At 49.8% G+C, this 23,046-nt stretch overlaps 1 protein-coding gene across 3 annotated transcripts; it reads left to right on the forward strand.

The window, feature by feature from the left end:
• Window positions 1–2,365: 2,365 nt before the first annotated feature.
• On the forward strand, window positions 2,366–19,277 carry TPRX1 (tetrapeptide repeat homeobox 1). 3 transcript variants are annotated; one of them, XM_073017248.1, is made up of 5 exons: window positions 16,551–16,575; window positions 17,301–17,470; window positions 18,006–18,296; window positions 18,531–18,681; window positions 18,838–19,277. In XM_073017248.1, the coding sequence occupies exons 1-5, from the start codon at window positions 16,551–16,553 to the stop codon at window positions 19,122–19,124; spliced, it is 924 nt and encodes a 307-aa protein (XP_072873349.1). In that variant the 3' UTR covers window positions 19,125–19,277. The 3 variants fall into 3 exon arrangements, with proteins under 3 accessions (XP_072873347.1, XP_072873349.1, XP_072873348.1); XM_073017246.1 differs by lacking the exon at window positions 16,551–16,575 and adding exons at window positions 2,366–2,445; window positions 2,875–2,945 and having other exon boundaries at window positions 18,006–19,277; XM_073017247.1 differs by having other exon boundaries at window positions 18,006–19,277.
• The last annotated feature ends 3,769 nt before the right edge of the window (window positions 19,278–23,046 follow it).

Here is a 23,046-nt window from a genome sequence, read left to right on the forward strand (position 1 = left end):
TGGGGGACAGTGGTGGGGGCGGGAGCTGCTCCCAGCACTGAAAATAGGCAGACATTAGAAAGGGTGTTTCGTTTTTCTGTTTTTGGTGGAGTTTGCGGTTTGGGTTTCTTTTTCTTTTTCTTTTTCTTTTTTTCTTTTTTCTTTTTTTTTTTTTTTTTTTTGAGACAGGGTCTCACTCTATCACCCAGGTGGGAGTGCAGTGGCATGATCATGGCTCACTGCAGCCTTGACCTCCTGTGCTCAAGGGATCCTCCCTCCTCAGCCTCCCAAGTAGCTGAGACTTTACAGGCACACACCACGATGTCCAGCTAATTTTTTCATTTTCGTAGAGATGGAGTCTCTCTATGTTGCCCAGGCTGGCCTCAAACTCCTGGCCTCAAGGGATTCTCCCACCTCGGCCTCCCAAAGTGCTGGGATTGCAGGCGTGAGCCACCGCGCCCAGCACTTGCCATCTCTCTACACACCATTGGTCTTTGTCTGGTTTCTCTGGACCTCAGTTTCTTTTCCTTTGGGCCTCAGGCTGTGGCATTTCTGCCTGCTTGCCTGAATACCCCTCTTTCATTCTCCATCTGCTCCTCTCCGTCCCTGTCTTTGTTGATAAACCTGCATTACCACCTTGGTCTCTCTTATTCTTTCCCTCTCTTTCTCTGTCTCTCCCTGTCTGTCTCACTCTCTCTCCCCTCTCCCTCAGCCTCTGTGTCTTTCTGTTCCTGTCTGTCCCTCTCTTTGCTGTCTTTCTGCCTGTCCACCTGTCCCTGTAACTCCAGCCTCATCTCCATCTCTCTGTCCTCACTTATCCACCACGCCTCTCTACAGCTCCAATCTCTGTTCCTCCTTCTCTTTTTCCCCGTCTCTCTCTCTCTCTCTCTTTCTCTCTCTCTCTCTGATTCTTGTTTCCCCTCTCTCTGGATTGCCCTTCATTTTTGTTTTGTTTTGTTTTTGTTTTGAGACAGAGTCTCGCTCTGTCACCCAAGCTGGAGCGCATTGGCGCCATCTCACTTCACTGCAACCTCCGCCTCCCGGGTTCAAGCAATTCTCCTGCCTCAGCCTCCCGAGTAGCTGGGAGGATTTCCTTTCATTTCTGTCCTTCTCATTATCTTGGTACCTCTGTCGCTCTGTATTTCCGATTTTCCTGGTCTCTGGCCCTCTTTGTGTCTCTCTCCTCTCGTCTGTCTCTCTAGATATTAATATCTCCCTGAGCTCCTGGGCCCCACACGGGTCTGCTTCACTTCCCCATGCACCCGAACACGCACGCAAGCACACACAAGCACACACGCGCACGCGCGCACACACACACACGCCCAGTAATCCCTCCTTGTGGCTGGGTCGTGTGTCTCAGCCATAAGGGGCCCTTTCTTTCTCCTCCTCCCTCCCCCAAACCCCCTGCTAGGAGAGATTAAGGCTACAGGCCTGGCTGAGGAATCAGGACAGGTCTCATTAGCTTGAAGAGCCAGGGGTGACAGCAAGAGAGGGAGGGGCCGTCTGACCCTCGGCGACCAGTCCAGAGGCTCCCGATGGGAGAATCCAGTCCTGGAACAGACCCTCTGGCCCTGGAGCAGGGAAGGAAGGTCAGCTGTGCAGGGAGAGGGAAGAGAAAAGAACTTCTAGCAGGATAGAGAAGGTGTCAGCAACTCTGAAATCACCTGCCCCTGGGAATCTGGGTACTGGTTGGCTCTTGGATCCAGAGTCCTTCCAGGGGCGAGGGTACCAGCTTTCAGCTTTCAGCTGGTCCTGCACATGGCCCTGGGATCAATTAAGCTGAAATCAAATCCAAGTACTTCCTCTCTGAGCTAGGTCTTCTGAGGCAAGTTGCTTTCCTTCTCATCTCCACCCAGTGGCTCAGGCAGAAATCTGGGCACTCAACCTGGCCCCCAACCCCTTTCTCCCCACCACTCACATCCAATCCATCCATAAGTCCTGCCTTCTCTTCTTTCAGATCATTGTCCTACTGAAACAATATAAAGCACTGCGGAAGAAATTAAAGGAGACTCAAGTCAATAGTGAACTATATACCATGTTCATGGATTAGAAGACTCAATATTATTAAGAGGTCAATTCTTCTCAAACTAATCTTTAGATTTACTGCAGTCCCAATCAGAATCTCCTCAGGATTTTTCTGTAGAAATTGATTGTGAAACTGATTCTGAAGTTGCTATGGAAATATAAGTGATTTAGAATAATCAAAGAAGCCTTGGAAAAATAAAACGAGTTGGAGAACTTATGCTACCTGATTTTGAGACTTATTGTAATGCACATGATTGCAGCTGGAAAAAGTGGGGCTAAAGATTAAGAAAATGTGGCACATATACACCATGGAATACTATGCAGCCATAAAGAAGGATGAGTTCATGTCCTTTTCAGGGACATGGATGAAGCTGGAAACCATCATTCTGAGCAAACTATCACAAGGACAGAAAACCAAACACCACATGTTCTCACTCATAGGTGGGAATTGAACAATGAGAACACCTGGACACAGGGTGGGGAACATCACACACAGGGGCCTGTCATGGGGTCGGGGGTAGGGGGAGGAATAGCATTAGGAGAAATCCCTAATGTAAATGACAAGTTAATCGGTGCAGCAAACCAACATGGCACATGTATATCTATGTAACAAACCTGCACGTTGTGCACATGTACCCTAGAACTTAAAGTAAAATAAAATAAAATAAAATGGGATTAAATTCTGGGGACAGTCTGAAGATGTGTGGAATACTGGAGGATCCTTGGATGAGGTTGTTAATGAGTTTCACTCCAGGCTGTACTGCAGGATGGGGAACTCCTCATGCCTGCACCCCCTTAGCTCCCTAACACGTTCATCCTGTTTTCTGCAAAACTCTTATTGACACCTTGTTTCTTGTCTGCCCTTGTTAGGAGGATGGTGCCCTGTCTGTCTTGTTCTCAGCTGTATTCCCAGTACCTGGGACTGTCCCAGACACACTGTAGTAAGTGTGTGTTCAATAAATGTGAAAGAAATGGATGGATGGATGGATGGATGGATGGATGGATGGATGGATGATGGATGGATGATGGATGAATGGATGGATGATGGATGGATGGATGGATGGATGGATGGATGATGGATGGATGATGGATGGATGGATGGATGGATGGATGATGGATGGATGATGGATGATGGATGGATGGATGGATGATGGATGGATGGATGATGGATGGATGATGGATGAATGGATGGATGATGGATGGATGGATGGATGGATGGATGGATGGATGGATGGACGGATGGGCAGAACCAGGTAGAGAAACTGGCACAGAGAAATGGTGTGATGTTTCCGCAAAAGGACAAAGGGTCTGTGAGGTCAGACTGTGGGGCTACCCACTGGTGTTTCAATCTCTGGATGCTTCAGTAATCATATTGTTCCTGAGTTAATTCATTCAGGCTCTAACTGTGCCATGAATCCCGGCTTCTACCAAGTCCCATGCCTGGTAGTGGATGCATCCACCCAGCTCCTTGTCTTCACCGGACAGAGGAGCCTACAAAGGCTGCAGAGAGAGGCTGGTGGGGCTGACAAGGGAGGGCCCTGAACATGGCTGAGCCAGGAGGGTCTTGCCAAGAGCTGGCATGAAGCCACATGAGTTTGGGTTTAAACTCTGTTCTTTTCTCACTGCATGGCCTTGGGCTCTTCATGTGGGCTCCTGGGCCTCAGTTTCCTCTTCTGCAAAGTGGATACAGTGACTAGCTGTCACAATGAGCCCTGGGAACCCCATGTCCCAGGCCTAGCATTGGGTGGCCTGGGGTGGGAGTGGGAGCAGAGGGGGAAGCTGACCTCATCCAACTTCTAGGAACCCCAGGTAGACTTGAAGATGAAGAGCGTGTCTCTGGGGCCAAAGAGATTTAAATTCTACCCCTGGTTCTTCCACTCATCACCTGTGTGACCTCGGGAATTGACGAAACTTCTCTCAGCCTCAGTTTCCTCCTCTGAGAAAGGGACCTCTGAGCTCCATGGGGCTGTGGTGAGTGTCCTAAGAAGCCATGTCGCCTGGTGGTCAGGAAGGCACAGGCTCCGGGGCAGGTGCTGGCCCAGCCCTGGCTCTGCCGCTCATGTGTGAGACAGAACTGGAGACTCCACTTCCCTCAGCCTCAGTTTCCTCCTCTGTAAAGTGGGGATGATACCAGGAGCCGCCTCGGAGGAAGTTTCCATGGGATTATTGTTCCCTGAGATCTTGTTCCCAAGGTCCGTGGTGCATGCAGTGTGTGGGAAGCAGGGACCCCCTGGAAGTCCTTAAGGTCTTCAGCCACCTGACCTGTGGGCACCTCCCTCCCTCCCAGGCTCAGTCTCCCCTCCTGTAGAATGGAGTTATCTGCGTGTCTGCCCCACCAGGTGGCTGTGAGCTTTCAGGTCTCACCTGTGAGAACAACTGTTCAGGTGGGAACCTGGGACCCAGTAGGTGCCAAACCCCACAGCTCTGAGAACCAGCCTTGGGCCTCCCAGGTTGATCCCCAGGGCAGGGACACTGATGTCCCTTGTTCCACTCTTTGAGATCATAAAACATCAGTGCCTGGATATTCAACCAGGTTGCAGAAGACTTATACAGGCATTTCAAATGTGAGAATAGCAAATAATCCACCAGTGTATGACACAGGGCTCACATTCATTGATCAACAGGGAAAGGCAAATGAAAAGCTCATAGTGGTAACTCCACGTCCCACCAGGACAGCTAAAATGAAAGACTGATAATGCTATGTGTTGACAAGGACATGGAGCATTCAGGATTTGCACACCCTGCTGGGGCAAAGTACTATAGCTCCCTTTGAAAAATGGTTTAGCAGTATTTTTTAAAGTTGAGTATATGACTCAGTGCCTTCATTCCTTGGTACATACCCAACAGAAACTCCGTCTTGTTTCACCAAAAAGATGAGAACAAGAATGTCCCTAGCATCAACCTTCACAAGAGCCCCACACTGAAAGCTTCCCAAATGACTGTCGATAATAGACTGGATACGTTTTTTCTGCTGCATTCACTTAGAACAAGCCTGCCCAGAGATGAGTCTGAAACTCCTTGGTCTCAGGATCCCTTTATGTTCTTAAAAGTCATTGAAAAGTTGGGCATGGTGGCTCACAGCTGTAATCCCAGCACTCTGGGAGGCCAAGGCAGGTGAATCGCTTGAGCCCAGGAGTTCACGACCAGACTGGGCAACATAGTAGGACTCCATCTCTACAAAAAGAAATATAAAAAATTACCTGGGGTTGATGGCACATGCCTGTAGTCCCAGCTACTCAAGAGGCTGAGGTGGGAGGATCATTTGGGCCTGGAGGGACTTAGGCTGCAGTGAGCCATGATTGCACCGCTGCACTCCAACCTGGGTGACAGGGCGAGACCTTGTCTCAAAAAAAGAAAAAAAAAAAAATCATTGAATACCCAAAGAGCTTTTGTTTGTATCAGTTATATCCATTGCCATTTACCTTAAGAAACATTAAAACTAGCCAGGCGCAGAGGCTCATGCCTGTAATCCCAGCACTTAGGGAGGCCAAGGCAGTCGAATCACTTGAGGTCAGAAGTTCAACACCAGCCTGGCCAACTTGGCGAAACCTGTCTCTACTAAAAATGCAAAAATTAGCCAGGCATGGTGTTGCGTGCCTGTTGTCCCAGCTACTCAGGTGGTGGAGGCATGAGAATCACTTGAACTCAGGAGGTGTGGGTTGCAGTGAGCCGAGATCGCACCACTGCACTCTAGTCTGGGCAACAGAGCAAGACCCTGTCTCAAAAGAACAAAAAATTAAAACAGAAAGAAATGAAATAATATATTTATCAATCCATTAAAATAACAAAAATAGGCTGAGCACAGTGGCTAATGCCTGTAATCCCAGCACTTTGGGAGCTTGAGGCGGGTGGATCACTTGAGGTCAGGAGTTTGAGACCAGCCCAGCCAACATGGTGAAAGTCCACCTCTACTAAAAATACAAAAATTAGCTGGACTCAGTGGCACGTACCTGTAATCCCAGCTACTCGGGAGGCTGAAACAGGAGAATCACTTGAGCCTAGGAGGTGGAGGTTGCAGTGAGCCAAGATCGCACCACTGCACTCCAGCCTGAGTGGTGGAGCAAGACTATCAAATATCCATCAATGATAGACTGGATAAAGAAAATGTGGCACATATACATCGTGGAATACTATGCAGCCATTAAAAAGGGTGAGCTCATGTCCTTTGCAAGGACATGGATGAAGCTGGAAACCATCATTCTCAGCAAACTAACACAGGAACAGAAAACCAAACACCGCATGTTCTCACTCATGAGTGGGAGCTGAACAATGAGAACACATGGACACAAGGAGGGGAACATCACACACCGGGGCCTGTTGAGGGGTGGGGGGCTAGGGGAGGGATAGCACTGGGAGAAATATCTAATGTAGATGATGGGTTGATGGGTGCAGCAAACCACCATGGCACGTGTATATCTATGTAACAAACCTGCATGTTCTGGACATGTATCCCAGAACTTAAAGTATAATAAAAAATTAAAAATAAATAAATAAACAAAAAGAAACAAATGATAAGATACACAATACGTGGGTGAATCTCACAACTATAACACCGAAAAACAGAAGCCAGACATAACAGAGAGTATGCAGGAGAGGGAGAGAGAGAGAGAAGAATACAGTATGATTCCATTTACACAAATTATAAAAACTGGCACTTGGGCACCATGCTATTGGAAGTCAGGATAATGATTGCCATTGGAGGAAGGGAGTGAGTCGAGGGATGAGAAGGGCTCCTGGCTTCTGGAGGGCTGGCCATATTCTCTCTCTCTTTTTTTTTTTTTTAGACAGAGTCTCGGCTGGGCGCTGTGACTCACGCCTGTAATCCCAGCACTTTGGGAGGCCCAGGCGGGCGGATCACGAGGTCAGGAGATCGAGACCATCCTGGCTAACATGGTGAAACCCGGTCTCTACTAAAAAATACAAAAAAATTAGCCGGGCGAGGTGGCGGGCGCCTATAGTCCCAGCTACTGGGGAGGCTGAGGCAGGAGAATGGCGTGAACCCGAGAGGCAGAGGTAGCAGTGAGCTGAGATTGCGCCACTGCACTCCAGCCTGGACTACAGAGCGAGACTCTCTCTCAAAAAAAAAAAAAAAACAAAAAAACCGTGGTTTGGGAGGCCAAGGCGGGAGGATCATTTGAGGCTATGGATTAGAGACTGAGGCTGGCCTAGGCAACATAGGGAGACCCTATCTCTACAAAATAAAATATATTAGAAGGGGGAGGAGGCCAAAAAAATAATTTTAAAAAATTGAAAAGAAGGTCAGGCGCAATGGTTCACACCTGTCATCCCGGCACTTTGGGAAGCCAAGGTGGCAGGATCGTTTGAGCTCAGGAGTTCGAGACCAGCCTGGCCCACATGGCAAAACCCCGTCTCCACTGAAAATACAAAAAATTAGCTGCATGGTGGTGCGCACCTATAATCCCAGCTACTCAGGAGGCTGAGGCGTGAGAATCGCTGGAACCCAGGAAGCAGAGATTGCAGTGAGCCGAGACTGATCACACCACTGCATGCCAGCCTGGGCAACAGAGCAAGACCCTGTCTCTCTCTCTCTCTCTCTCTCTATATATATATATATACACATAAACAAACAATATTTGGAACCAGCCATGTTCGCCTCTCAAAACTGTGCCCTCAACTACCCCGCTACACGTGACCCAGAGTCTAAATAAGACTTGCCCCAAGTCCCAAAGAAACACCACAGGGTCCTCTCCAGCTCTTGAAATTTAAAGTAACTAATAGCTCAAAGAGCTTTTGTTGATATTGACTCTATATCTATTGCTACTTACTGTATCGGAAATTATTTCTGTTTACTTTTTTTTTTTTTTTGAGACAGGGTCTTGCTCTGTTGCCCAGGCTGGAGTGCAGTGACGTAATCTCGGCTCACTGAAGCCTCAACCTCCTAGGCTCAAATGATCCTCTCATCTCAGCCTCCTGAGTAGCTGGAACTACAGGTGCACACCACCACACCTGCCTTTTTTCTGTTTTTCTTTTTCTTTTTTTGTAGAGACAAGGGTCTCACTATGTTGCCAGACTTGAGATCAGGAGGTCTCAACCTCCTGATCTCAAGTGATCCTCCTGCCTGGGCCTCCCAAAGTGCTGGGATTACAGACATGCGCCACTGGGCCTGGCATGAAGTAGAAATTAAAAGTGTGGAATTAAAAAAATACTTTTGAAGACTTTAAATTTTATTTAAAATGTATTTTGAGCTGGGCGCGGTGGCTCACGCCTGTAATCCTAGCACTTTGGGAGGCCAAGGTGGGCGGATCACGAGGTCAGGAGTTCAAGACCAGCCTGGCCAACATGGTGAAACCCCGTCTCTACTAAAATACAAAAATTAGCTGGGAATGTATATATTCCTAGCTATTGGGAGGCTGAGACAGGAGAATCCTTTGAACCCAGGAGTCAGAGGTTTCAGTGAGCCAAGATCACACCACTGCACTCCAGCCTGGGCGACAGGGCAGGACTCCGTCTCAAAATTTAAAAAATTCAGTAATGTTGGCCCCCTTCTAGCCCCTTAAATGTGGTTCCCTAAACAGCCAGGGAATATGCCTGTGTCCACTGCCTGCCTCCCCCCAAATGGCCCCACAACCCCCATCCCACCCCCACCCCCACCCCCACCCTGCCCTTCTCTATCCCCTCTTCTGGTCTCCCTCGTCCTCTGCCGCCCCCTGGTGGCTGTCCTGGCCCCTGGGTCTCCCCACCGCCGCGTCTCTGACCCTGTCCTGGTCCCATTTAGCAAATGTTCCAATCCTCTTAGGCCCGGCCAGCCTCAGCAGAGCAGAGAGAATTAGATCCGATTTGGGGGTGGAGGGGGGCGGACTTCCAGAATATAATGAAAACTCCTGCTTCTCAGACCCTCGAAGGCGGTAGACATACAGCAACTCACACACTGGGATCCCACAAGGGGCAACGAGGAGGGGAAACTGAGGAACAGAGAAAGGGGGAGACAGACGGGCAGGGTGGGGGGATGCCAAGGGGCGGAGAGGGCACCTGGAGGCTGAGAGGTCTTGCTCCCTGTGCCTGGAAAGTGTCTTCCCAATTTGGCTCTCACCACCACGGTCACCGGAGCGGCTAGTGCCTCCACCTGCAATTCTGGAGTATCTTCCCTGTCCACAAGGACCCGATTCTTTCATCCAGAGTTATTTATTAATTCTTGGCATGTGGTTTTTTGGGGTTTTTTGTGTTTGGGGGGGCTTGTGGGGTTTTGGGGGGATTGTTTGTTTGTTTTTGGAGACAGGGTCTCACCCTGTTGCCCAGGCTGGAGTGCAGGTGGAGAGCACAGCTTAATGCAGCCTCAACCTCCCAGACTCCAGCGATCCTCCCACCTCAGCCTCCCAAGTAGCTGGGACTACAGGAGCACACCACTCCACCTGGCTAATTTTGGGAGGGTTTTTTTGTTTGTTTTATGCTTTTGTTTTTATTTGTTTTGAAACAGAGTCTCACTCGGTCGCCCAGGCTGGAGTGCAGTGGTGTGAGCTCGGCTCACTGCAACTTCCACCTCCTGGGTTCAAGCCATTCTCCTGCTTCAACCTCCTGAGTAACTAGGATTACAGGCACATGCCACCACACCTGGCTAATTTTTGTATTTTTAGTACAGATGGGGTTTCACCATGTTGGCCAGGCTGGTCTTGAACTCCTGACCTCAAGTGATCCACCCACCTCGGCCCCCCAAAGCGCTAGGATTACAGGTGTGAGCCACCATGCCCAGGCTTTTTTGTTTAGTTTTTGGTTTGGGGGGGATTTTTTGAGATGGAATATCACTCTGTGGCCCAGGCCGAAGTGCAGTGTTTCTCACTTAACCTTTGCTTTATTCTGTTTCTCTCTTTTAATTTCTGCCTCAGTGTGATCTTGGCTCACTGCAACCTCCCCTCCTGGGTTCAAGCGATTCTCCTGCCTTGGCCTCCCAAGTAGCTGGGACTACAGGCGCACACTACCATGCCCGACTAATTTTTTGTATTTTTAGTAAAGACAGAGTTTCACCCTACTGGCCAGGCTGGTCACCTCAATTGATCCTCCTGACTTGGCCTCCCAAGTGCTGGGATTACAGGCGTGAGCCACCATGCCTGGCCATTTTTTGTATTTTTTAGAGAGACAAGGTCTCGCTATTTTGCCCAGACTGGTCTCGAACTCCTGGCCTCAAGCAATCCACCCACCTCAGCCTCCCAAGGTGCTGGGATTACAGGCATTAGCCATAGCGCGCAGCCTATTCTGTGATTCTTTGAGTAAAGCACCTGCCTTCCCCCACTTGGAGGATGAGTTCCATGAGAACAAGGGCTACACCTGTTAACTATCTGGAGGTGCCTAGGTCAGTCCCTTGAATGTACAGATCACTTAATAAATACAGGCAGTTCTCAGGCCGGGCGCGGGTGGCTCACGCCTATAATCCCAGAACATTGGGAGGCCGAGGTGGGCGGATCACCTGAGGTCGGGAGTTCAAGACCAGCCTGACCAACATGGAGAAACCCCATCTCTACTAAAAAAACAAAATTAGCCAGGCGTGGTGGCAGGTGCCTGTAATCCCAGCTACTTGGGAGGCTGAGGCAGGAGAATTACTTGAACCCAGGAGGCAGAGATTGCAGGGAGCTGAGATTGCGCCATTGCACTCCAGCCTGGGCAACAAGAGCGAAACTCCGTCTCAAAATATATATATATATAAAATAAATTAAAAATAAATAAATACAGGCAGTTCTCAGAATATTCTTACTGGTTATGTTCTATGAAGTTGCCGTGAACATGGTCTTAGCCAATAAGGAACCACTGCTCCCAGGGGAAATATAGATTTGGGGTCCCGCAAGGATCTGCTCACACTATTGTCATCAATCGATCAATACCTCACCCTGGTTCATGCGTGTTTCGGTTTAAAGACACCTTATTGAATATATATTAATATATTATTGATTCATTCCAATTAAACTCAGGGCTGGCCAGGTGTGGTGGCTCACACCTGTAATTTTAGCACATTGGGAGGCTGAGGGTGGATCACCTGAGGTCAGGAGTTTGAGACCAACCTGGCCAACATAGTGAAACCTCGTCTCTACTAAAAATACAAAAATTAGCCAGGCGTGGTGGCAGGCACCTGTAATCCCAGCTACTCTGGAGGCTGACGCACGAGAATCCCTTGAACCCGGGAGGCAGAAGTTGCAGTGACCCAAGATCAATCCACTGCAGTCCAGTCTGAGTGACAGAGAGAGATCCTGTCTCAAAAAATAAAATTTAATAAAAAAGAGAGAAAGGACAGTGTTTCAAGAACGAATGTCCAGACACTGAGAGGAACCCCAATGGCAGAAAGACATTGAACAACAAGATTCTAGAAAGCAGGCCAGGCGTGGTGGCTCACACCTGTAATCCCAGCACTTTGGGAGGCCGAGGCAGGTGGATCACAAGGTCAGGAGATCGAGACCATCCTGGCTAACACGGTGAAATTCCGTCTCTACTAAAAATACAAGAAATTAGCCAGGCGTGGTGGCGGGCGCCTGTAGTCCCAGCTACTCGGGAGGCTGAGGCAGGAGAATGGCGTGAACCCAGGAGGCAGAGCTTGCAGTGAGCCGAGATTGTGCCACTGCATTCCAGCCTGGATGACAGAGCAAGACCCCGTCTCAATAAATAAATAAATAAATAAAATAAAATTTTTTTAAAAAGATAAAGGACAGTGTTTCAAGAATGAATGTCCAGACACCGAGAGGAACCCCAATGGCAGAAAGACATTGAACAACAGGATTCTAGAAAGCAAAAGCCAACCTCACGCCTTCATCACCCTCACTCTGATCTGCCCAATATTGTCTTCAAAGCCCAAATGATTCATTGTTGCCTGTATGCCCCTCCTGAACCCCCTGCCCCTGCACCAAGAGATACCCTCACATTGCAGAGGATGGGGAGGTGTCTGTGGGCCTCTTGGGGGCAGGAGCAGAGATGAGTCAACCCCACCAAGAGGTCCACCCCATCAGAACCCACAGGCATAGGGTAAAAGAGGAGACTGAAGAATTGATGGGAGGCCAGGTGTGCCTGTAATCCCAGCACTTTGGGAAGCAGAGGCGGGCAGACCACAAGGTCAGGAATTCGAGACCAATCTGGCCAATATGATGAAATACTGACTCTACTAAAAATAGAAAAATTAGCCAGGGGTGGTGGCAGGCACCTGTAATCCCAGCTACTCGGGAGGCTGAGGCAAGAGAAGGGCTTGAACCCAAGAGGTGGAGGTTGCAGTGATCCAAGATCCCGCCACTGCACTCCAGCCTGGGTGACAGAGTGAGACTCTGTCTCAAAAAAAAAAAAAAAAAATTGATGGATAAGGAGAGAGCCATTGTTTCTGTTCTGAAGGAATCAAATACGAATGGATTGATTGATTGATTGATTGATTGATTGATTGATTTGAGATGGAGTCTTATTCTGTCACCCAGGCTGGAGTGCAGTAGCACAATCTCAGCTCACTGCAACCTCTGCTTCCCGGGTTCAAGCGATCCTCCTGCCTCAGCCTCCCGAGTAGCTGGGATTACAGGCGCCCTCCACCATGTGCAGTTCATTTTTGTATTTCTAGTAGAGACGGGGTTTCACTATGTTGGTCAGACTGGTCTTGAACTCCTGACCTCAGATGATCCTCCAGCCTCAGTCTCCCAAAGTGCTGGGATTACAGGTGTGAGTCATTGCGCCTGGCCAAGAATGGATTTCATAATCCCTTCTGCATGCTTTTCCACCTGCTTCATTCCCACCTGCGTTGCTTTTGCCCCAGGCTCCGGAAGACCTCCCTCCATCCACGTGACTCTAGGAATTTGGTCATTACCTGGGAAGGCCCAGGAGGAATCTCCAGAAATTCCATCAACCCTGAAGACACATCAGGACGAGAGAAGGCATGGGGACTTCCGTGGGCAGGGTGCCGACGCGCCCTCGGGTGGCATTCAAGGCCAGAAATGCTTCTTGTTTTCCAGGTTGTCCATTAAAAAATCATAATTATAAGCAGCAGGAAATAGAGAAAATAGACATTCCCTATCATCTCTGGGTAATTACTTTTGCAGGAGTTTTTATCATTGTTATTTATTGTTCATTCAAATATATTATGGGCCAGACAAGGTGGCTCACGCCTCTAATCTCAGCACTTTGGGAGGCCAACGTGGATGGATCACTTGAGGTCAGGAGTTAGAGATCAGCCTGGGCAACATGGCAAAACCCCGTCTCTACAAAAAATACAAAAATTAGCCAGGCGTGGTGGCGCATGCGCCTGTCCTCCCAGCTACTTGGGAGGTTGAGGTGGGAGAAGGGCTTGAGCCAAGGAGGCAGAGGTTGCAGTGAGCCGAGATCGTGCCAGTGCAATCCAGCCTGGGTGACAGAGCGAGATCCTGTCTCCAAAAAAAAAAAAAAGGAAAGAAAAGAAAAAATATATATATGTATAATGTGTATATATTTTTGTATGTGCTTATTAAATGTATACATTCTTCAAAATAAACAATGTGCCTGAGACAGCACTCGACATGGAAAACACAAACTCAATCCTTTAGTTCATTATTAGTCAGTAACTTTGAGCTTTTCCTATTATAGACACGGGAATTCGGGAGGAATAAAAAAAAAAGCCCAACAAAGTGTCTGCATTCAAGACACATTTATTTCAGTAAACAGCAAGCAGATATCCAACAGGCAAACAAAACAAAAAATACATGAAAAATCATCATTTGTTACTAATTGGTTACACCTTCATCCCTTTTTTCAACTTATTAGCACTCCATAGTCTGAGGCTGCCACAAATTAATCATCTTCTAATTTGTGGGCGTGAGTTAATCCAACTAACTCAGTTGATATTTCAAAGAAATGCTACACTGAACACTGATATCTGCGCTTATTCACAGGGGAGCAAGAATTTTCTCAGGATAAGTCTTACAATAAATAATTGAGGGCAGGCACGGTGGCTCACACCTGTAATCCCAGCACTTTGGGAGGTCAAGGTGCACGGATCACCTGAGGTCAGAAGTTCACATGGTGAAACTCCATCTCTACTAAAAATAAAAAAAAATAAAAAATAAAAAAAAAATTAGCCGGGTGTGGTGGCAGGCGCCTGCAGTCCCAGCCACTCGGAAGGCTAAGGCAGGAGAATCACTTGAATCCAAGAGGCAGAGATTGCAGTGAGCCAAGATCACGCCACTGCACTTTAGTCTAAGTGACAGATCGAGACTCAAGTCTCAATAAAGAAATAAATAAAATAAGAAAATTGGCCGGGCGTGGTGGCTCACAACTGTAATCCCAGCACTGTGGGAGGCCGAGGTGGGCAGATCACGTGAGGTCAGGCATTCGAGACTAGCCTGGCCAACATGGTAAAACCCTGTTTCTACTAAAAATACATAAAATTGACTGGGCGTGGTGGTGTGCGCCTGTAATCCCAGCTACTCGGGAAGCTGAGGCAGGAGAATCACTTGAACCCAGAGGTGAGGTTGCAGCGAGCCAAGATCACGCCACTACTGCACTCCAGCCTGGGTGACAGAGCAAGACCCCATCTCAAAAAATAAATAAATAAATAAATGGTTTTTAGTCTATTTGCAGAGTTGTGCCTCCATCACTACCGTCAATTTTAGAACATTTTTTCACCATGCCCAGGAGCTATCCCCATAGCTATTGCCAGTTGGTCCCAATTTTCCCTTCTCCCCAACCCCTAACAACCACTAATCTGCTTTCTGTCCCTATGGATTTGCCTATTCTGGACACTTTGTATAAATAGAATCATATATGTGCTTTTGAGTCTGGCTTCTTTCACTTGGCTTCATGTTGGCAAGGTTCATCCACATTGTAGCATGTATCAGAGCTTTATTCCTTTTCGTGGTTGAGTACTATCCCATTGTGTGAATATAGGACATTTTGGGTTTCTATTTTTTGTGGGTTTTTCTGGGGGGGGCGTTGTTTTGTTTTGTTTTTTGAGGTGGAGTCTCCCTCTGTCACCCAGGCTGGAGTTCAGTGGCACGATCTCAGCTCCCTGCAACCTCTGCCTCCCGGGTTCAAGTGATTCTCCTACCTCAGCCTAACAAATAGGTGGGATTCCAGGCTCCTGCCACCACACTTGGCTAAATTTTTGTATTTTTAGCAGAGACCTGTCTTTACCTTGTTGACCAAGTTGGCCTCAAACTCCTGACCTCAAGCGATTCGCCCACCTCAGCCTCCCAAAATGCTGGGATTACAGGCATGAGCCACCACGCCCGGCCACGCGGCATTTTGTTTATCCATGTTTCAGCATTTTCTCCTCTTGGGTGATTGTGAATCACGCTGCCATGAACTTGCTTATATTTAAATGTCTGTTTTCACAAAATAGTACCAGTGAGCTTGTTCATCTGTTTATGTCTTTACCGGCCAAATAAATAGCCACGGTGCAAAATCTCCGTGGTCACCACTGTGTTCCCAGCATGTCGTGTAGATGAAGCCAGACATGTGCGATGAGGAATCATTGCTGGGGATGCTGCTTTCTACAACAGAACTCTAAGTAGCAGGTGAAAACAATAAGCCAGGCCTGTGGTAACAATGTCTACGTTTCATTGAATTTTGAAATTGATTGCATGAGTCATTTCTAGTTCCCTGCACCATGAGCCTTGTTAATCTCTCTAACCCCCGAATCCATGTGGGTCCTGCCATGGGGAAATGGGGACAGCCAGGTGTCTGACAGAGAAGATGCATCTCTGAGGGATCTGATTTCTGTAGACCAAGTCATGGGTCCCCTGTATCTTCAGCAGCAGGTTCATTCACTCACAAGGACAGACCAGCAGCGGTCCACGGGCACGTCCATCAGACCTGTGCCCCCTCCTGATACAGGTCTACGCAGCTCGGAGAGGCTGGGCTCATGTGAACCCAGCACATGAACCCTGTGTATAAACTGGAATAAACCAGCACTGAGGTCATTTACTGACCAGGAGAAACCGGCAGAGGTCTATGTGAATGCCCATCAGAACTTCGCCCCACGGGCAAATTCACTACAGAAACCAAACCATTATCAGCAGGACCAACGTGTACTGAACTCTGCTTACACCTATAGGCAGCTGGGGGGCAATTTTTAGAATGGATAGTAGGGGCCAGAGTGGCCTCAAGGGACCAAAGAGGAGGTTGTGGGGTCATCCAGGAGGGAGGGATGGTGGCTGGACAAGGCAGGCAGCCCGGGAGCCGGGAGGAGTGGGTAGACTCGCTGGTATTGGTCATGCGGGGCCCCAGCCCTGGGAAGGAACAAGGATGACTGCTGGGGGCTGACTGGTGGTGCCTCTCCTGAGATGGGGACCCCAACCACAGGTCACAATGCTGACTCCCCCAACCCCGCGTGGAATGCCACCTCGCCTGGGCCCACGAGGGTGAAACCAAGGCTGTGTTGTCCACTGAGGTTCCCCAGCTCCCAGCACAGCTTGGCAGGAGTACCTGATCAGTGATGAAGGATTCATCCATCATTCAGCTCCTCCAGGGGGTGGGACTGCAGGGCAGGGTGGGGAAGGGAGGGTCCCGGCAGGGTGGGCCAGGGTGGGCACAGCACAGAAGTGATTTAAGAGCCAAACACCTGTCAGTACACACTTGTGTCTGGGAACAGAGCAGGACGCAGGATGCAAGACCCTGGTCATCCGCAAGGTGAGTGGGGGCAGGGGTGTGAGGGGTCTGAGCTGATCTCGGGGCCGAGGCTGCAGAGTGCAGATCTGGGCAGCCAGAGCAGGGCTGGGCCTGTGCGGGAGGCTTCCCGTCCTGCAGAGAGGGGAGAACTTAGCGGCGTTTGGGAAATGAAAAATCATGCAACTGGGCAGAGCGTCTCACGCCTGTGATCCCAGCTCTTTGGGAGGCCAAGTTGAGAGGATCACTTGAGCCCAGGACTCTGAAACCAGCTGGGCCAACACAGTGAGACCCATCTTTACCAAAAATACAGAAGTTACCCAGGGGTGGTGGTGCACACCTGTGGTCCCAGCTACTCGGGAGACTGAGGCGGGGGGATTGCTTGAGGCCAGGAGGTGGAGGCTGCCTTGAGCCGTGATCACATCACTGCACTCCAGCCTGGGTGACAGAGCGAGATCCCCTCTCCAAGAAAAAGAAAGAAGGAAAGAAATTAAAACAGCGCCTACGCTGCCTGCCTTCCCTTTTGTGGGGTCCCTAATAATACAGAAGCTGTTATCATGCCCATTTCCTAGATGTGGACCCTGAGGCCCAGAGAGGTGCAAGGTCTGGTCCGGATACCAGGCTGCCATCCGCCGTACCGCCCCAGCCCACACTGCCTGGGCTCCTTGCCTGGCTCAGGGGACGGGGTCCCTAGGCGGGGCCGGGGGCTCCCTGGGGGCTTCTCTGACCTGTTTCCCTCCCGCCCCCAGGCCCTCCCGTGGCCCCAGACCCTCCAAGGAGACAGCGGCAGGAGCGCACGGTCTACACTCAAAGCCAGCAGGAAGTGCTAGAAAGTTACTTTCAGAACGACCAGTACCCAAACTACCACAAGCGACAGAAACTGGCGGAGGAACTCGGCCTCAAGGAGCACCAACTGCAGGTCTGACTCCCAGCCCCACCCCGCCCGCCCCAGTCACCCCAAGGAGCCTCTTCACCTCTGTCACTCCCCGGGGCCTGGCCCGCCCGACCACCTCCTGCCCTGCCAAGCAAGGGGTCTCGCCAGTGTAGACCCGGGCTGCATCCTGAGTCCTGTTCCAACTCTCTGCTAACCCAAACCCACCCACAGGATCGGCCCAAGCTGTCCCCCACGAGGTCTCCCGGTGCCCAGACCTCAGGCCCCCCTGAGAACCCGCAGTCCCTCCCCTCGAACCCTCCCTGGCCCCCCGGGCTCCCGGGCAGCAGGCCCCGCTCCTCCCCTCCCACCCCACCCTTCTCCCCTCCCACCCCACCCTCCTCCCCCTCTTTTCCCCTCCCTCTCCCCTCCCTTCTCCAGGCCTGGCGGGGGGCCCTCTTATGGTGGGCGCGGGGTGGGGGTGAACAGAGGGAGAGGCTTGAGGCCGGCCCCGCCGCCACGTAGCTCACCGGACCGCTCGAGCCCCTCCTTCACACCTCCTCCCTGTCCCCTCTGCCCCCAGGTGTGGTTCAAGAATCGCCGCGCCAAACTAGCTCGGGAGCGACGGCTCCAGCAGCAGCCGCAGCGCGTCCCTGGGCGGAGAGGCCGAGGAGCCCGCGCTGCACCCCTAGTCCCTGCAGCCGCTGCCTCCGCCCCTCAGCCGGGCCTCCCGGCCCTTCCAGCGGCGGCACCCACGATCTGCAGCCTCGACCAGGCCTGGGGTGGCCCTGGGTGCAGAGCCCAAAAGGGCATCCCAGATGTCTTGGGTCCAGGCCCTGGCCCGATCCCAGCCCCAATCCGAGGCCCAGCTCAGGTCCCAGGCCCAATTTCAGGCCCCATTTCAGGCCCGGTCCAGATCCCAGGCCCACTCCTTGGCCCAATCCCAGGCCCAGCCCAGATCCCAGGCCCACTCGCTGGTCCACTCCCAGGCCCAATTTCAGGCCCAGCCCAGATTCTAGGCCCACTGCCTGGTCCACTCCCAGGCTCAGCCCAGATCCCAGGCCCACTCGCTGGTCCACTCCCAGGCCCAATTTCAGGCCCAGCCCAGATTCCAGGCCCACTGCCTGGTCCACTCCCAGGCCCAATTTCAGGCCCAGTCCAGATCCCAGGCCCACGCCTTGGCCCAATCCCAGGCCCAATTTCAGGCCCAGCTCAGGTCCCAGACCAAGCCCAGATCCCAGGCCCAATCTCAGGCCCAGGTCCGAACATAGGCCAAATTCCTGGCCTAGCCCAGATCCCAGGCCCAGGCAGACTCGCAGGCCCAGGTCCCATCTTAAGTCCTGGCCAGATGCCAAGCTCAGGCTCACTTCCAGGCCCAGCCCCGATTTTAGGCCCAGGCTCAGGCTCAGTCCCAGCCCCAATCCCAGGTCCAGGATCATTCCTAGCCCCAGCCCCAGTCCCCTTATGGCCTGAGAGCCCCGATGCCTCTGACTTCTTGCCAGACACCCAGTTATTCCCTCAATTCACAGAGCTGCTCCCACCCCTAGACCCCTTGGAGGGATCCTCAGTCTCCACCATGACCTCTCAGTGCCAAGAAGGGGATGACTCTATGGGCCAAAAAGACTCAGGGTCTCTGTACCAAGAGGAAGGTGGCTCTGTGAATGAAAATGACTCAGGCCCCAGGTCATTACTGGATTTATAGGGTGCCTGTGCCTGCAAAGTTCTTCAGATCCCAGTGGGCCTGGAGTGGCTGGTCCACACTGCTGGTGACTTTCTGCAGTGAATGCACCACCCTTTACCCACCTGGCTGCAGGCGGACATTTGCTGTCTTCACTGTGCAGCCATCACAGGTGGCCTGTGGATGTGCCTGCCCCTCTTTTGAATTGAGCCTGAGCATTTCTCTGCTGGGATTGGAGTCGCTGCTCACTGGGATGTTTGGCATTAGTGGATGCCACTTGAGAGCTTTGTAAAGGGCTTTTCCCAGTGCTTCTGATGGTCAGCATCTTCCCCAACACTTAGGATTGTGAGACCTTTTAATGTTAGTTGATCCAATGACTTGTGGTTTTGTTGTGGCTGTAATATCCATTTCCCTGATGTTTGAGAGGTTAAACTCTCACATGTTAACTGAACCTTAGAAATCCTCATAATGTGTCTCTTTGTTTACCCCTTTTCCTTCATTTATTTGAATGTATTCTTATATTCTCTTGGCAATTAAAGTTCTGAAAACACCTTTCCTATTTGCATTTTGTTTCATTAGTAGCATTTCTTGATTTCAATGTTGTCTGTTTCACTGTTTTTCAAATTACCTATTGTTATGGACCAGATTTGTCTTAATTTTTCATTTCCATCAGCGGCAGACTGATAATGTTGTAAAACACAATGAAGTTATTAATAAAAATTAAAATAGGCCAGGCAAGGTGGCTCATGTTTGTAATCCCAATAATTTGGGAGGTCAAGGCAGGTGGATCACTTGAAGTCAGGAGTTTGAGACCAGTCTAACCAACACGGTGAAACCCCATCTTCACTAAAAAAAAAATACAAATTAGCCAGGCATGCTGGCAGATACCTGTAGTACCAGCTACTCGGGAGGCTAAAGCAGGAGAATCACTTGAACCTGGGAGGTGGATGTTGCAGTGAGCTGAGATCATACCACTGTACTCCAGCCTGCAGTACAGAATGAGACCTTGTCAAAAAATATAAAATAATAAAATAAAATGACTTTTACAAAATATCTCAATATATCTGTATTTTCAAATTGAACAGAAAAGCTTCTAAAAGCTGGTGTTTCTAAAAGACCTCTGTTACTAATTGTTACTAATTGGAGACGAAGCCCACAGGTGGCACCAGTCTGAGGTGTCCGGCTTACTGCTTTGAAAATTGCTCTATTTTCTCACTTTTTCCTTCTAAGAATAACGCTTTTTTTTTTTTTTAATGGCTTGTCTAAAATATCTTTCTCCAGGCCAGGCACAGTGGCTCACACCTGTAATCCTAGCACTGTGGGAGGCTGAGGCAGGTGGATCACTTGAGGCCAGGAGTTTGAGACCAGCCTGGCCAACATGGTGAAAACCCACCTCTACTAAAAGTACAAAAATTAGCCAGGTGTGATGGCACATGCCTGTAATCCCAGCTACTCAGGAGGCTGAGGCAGAAGAATCGCTTGAACCCAGGAGGTGAAGGTTGCGGTGAGCCAAGATCATGCCACTGCACTCCAGCCTGGGTGCCAGAGTGAGACTCCATCTCAAAAAAAAAAAAAAACAACTTTCTCCAAGATGAGGTTACCAACAGGAGAAAAAGAAATCTTGCATTATCACATGATGATGAAGGTATTCCATTTTTTTCTCTAAATTTTTATAGTTTTACCTTTCATATTTAGGTCTTTAATATATGTATAATTGTGTATGGTGTGAGGTAAGGATTTTTCCTTTCTCATGGATTTCCAATTGCCAATTTATTGAGAACTTGCAATTTATTTTGTATTTTGTCATAAATCAAGGGTTCATTAATGTATGAGTCTATATCTACAAACTGTTTTGGTTTTTTGCATTTTTCTTTCTTTCTTTTTTTTTTTTTTTTTTTTGGAGACAATCTCACTCTGTTGTCCAGGCTGGAGTGCAATGGCATCATCTCAGCTCACTGCAACCTCTGCCTCCCAGGTTCAAGTGATTCTCATGCCTCGGCATCCTGAGTAGCTGGGTTCACAGGCATGCACCACCATGCCTGGCTAATTTTTTGTATTTTTAGTTGAGACGGGGTTTAGCCATGTTGGCTACGTTGGTCTTGAACTCCTGGCCTCATTGATATGCTAGCCTCAGCCTCCCAAAGTGCAGGGATTACAGGTATGAACCACCACACCTGGCCTTTTTTTTTTTTTTTTTTTTTTTTTTTTTTTGACAGGATGTTACTCTGTTGCCCAGGCTACAGTGCAGTGACACAATCACAGCTCACTACAACCTCAACCTCCCAGGCTCAAGTGATCCTCCCACCTCAGCCTTCGGAGTAGCTGGGACCACAGGCACACACCACGATGCCTGGCTAATCTCCTTTTACTTTTTGCAGAAACAAGGTCTCACCATGTTGCCCAGGCTGGTCTTGAATTCCTGGGTTCAAGTGATCCCCTCACCTTGGCCTCCCAAATTGCTGGGATTATAGGTGTGAGCCACCATGACTGGCTCTACAAAAAGTCTCTATTGGGTTCTTGGTCTCTATGTCCTTGCACCAATAGCATGCCACCCCTTGTCTCTGTCCTCTCCTTTCCTGCTTCTTTTGCCATCACCTTGCGGCCATCCTGGCCCCTGTGTCTTCCCATAGCTAGTTTTCTGACCCTGTCCAAGTCTCATTTAGCAAATGCTTCAATCCTCTTAGGTCAGGCCAGCCTCAGCAAAACATAGGGAGAATTAGCGCGGATTTGGGGGAAACATGTGACAGGCTGCGGTTGGAGGTGGGGACAGACTGGCGGGATATAATGAAAAATCCTCCTGCTCCTCAGAGAGACCCTGAGAGTGATGTACACAGAAAACCACACTGAGACCGTCCCAAGGGAGGCAGAGCGGTGGAAAAAGGGAGAGACTGAGGGGCAGGGAGAGAGGGAGAGAGGGAGAGTGAGGTGCAAAGAAAAGGGAGGACTGAGGCATGTGAGTCTCCTGCCCTCAAAATCAGAACAGACAGGGTCTCCCCAGCCTGTGTCACTTCCCATGTGACAGCAGCTGTCCTGTGCGCTCTAATATCCTTACAAAAGGTCCTTTGAGGCTGGCAGCCTATAATCCCTTTGCCTATGGGTTACACCAAACCTCAGGGTGTTTAAGTGCCTTTCTGAGAAGACTGAAAAGATTCAGTCGGAGCATGGATCAGTCCACCCAGCCAAAGAGCACAGCCCTTAAACCCTCCACTCTATCGAGTGATACCAAGCTCATCTGCTTCTTGGACTTTTTGGAGGAGGACCTGTGGACAGCTGGATGTCCATGAGACTTTGGGTAACAACTACATCTTCTCCATACATGTGGGGTGTAGCAACATGGAACTGTGCCATTTATATGCCCAGCACAGAGCCTAGCTTTCAGGAAGCTCAGAGTAAATGGGTGATCTTATTATTTTGCCATTTAGACACACCTTCCTCCCATATCTCTTCCCTCCTCTGACTCATTTCCTACCTTTCTCTGCCCTGTGCAGACCCATGCTCCCCCCTTCCCTCTCCTTCCCTAGTCTCTCTCACTCCCTCTCAGTCCCTGCGTTTCTCCCTAGCAGGTTTCCCCGGCCTTGACCTAATCTAACTCACCACCTGCCCCAATCCTCTTAGAGCCAGGTGAGGCGGCATCTGCAGAATCTCAGCCGGGTCAGAGAAGAGTTGAAGGGGAGATGGGACATATTGGTGGATGATGTCAAAACCCTTCTCAAGCCCATGCTGGCACCTTTTCATGCTTCCTTACTGGCCGTGAGACTTCAGTTAGAGAAGTAGGTGCTGTCAGGGTCTCCTGGAGCCCTTCCCCTATATAAACCTCAGAGAGACTCCTCAGGAAGACAAAATGAACCTGCAGAATCTCCTCTCCCTGCTTTGGGCAGTGAGTGGAACAACATGTTGTAGATGTTCCACAGACACACCTGATTGTCTCTGCATATATGATGAAAAA

This window comes from Chlorocebus sabaeus, chromosome 6 (assembly GCF_047675955.1).
Source record: "Chlorocebus sabaeus isolate Y175 chromosome 6, mChlSab1.0.hap1, whole genome shotgun sequence".
NCBI classification, from domain to species: Eukaryota; Metazoa; Chordata; class Mammalia; order Primates; family Cercopithecidae; genus Chlorocebus; species Chlorocebus sabaeus.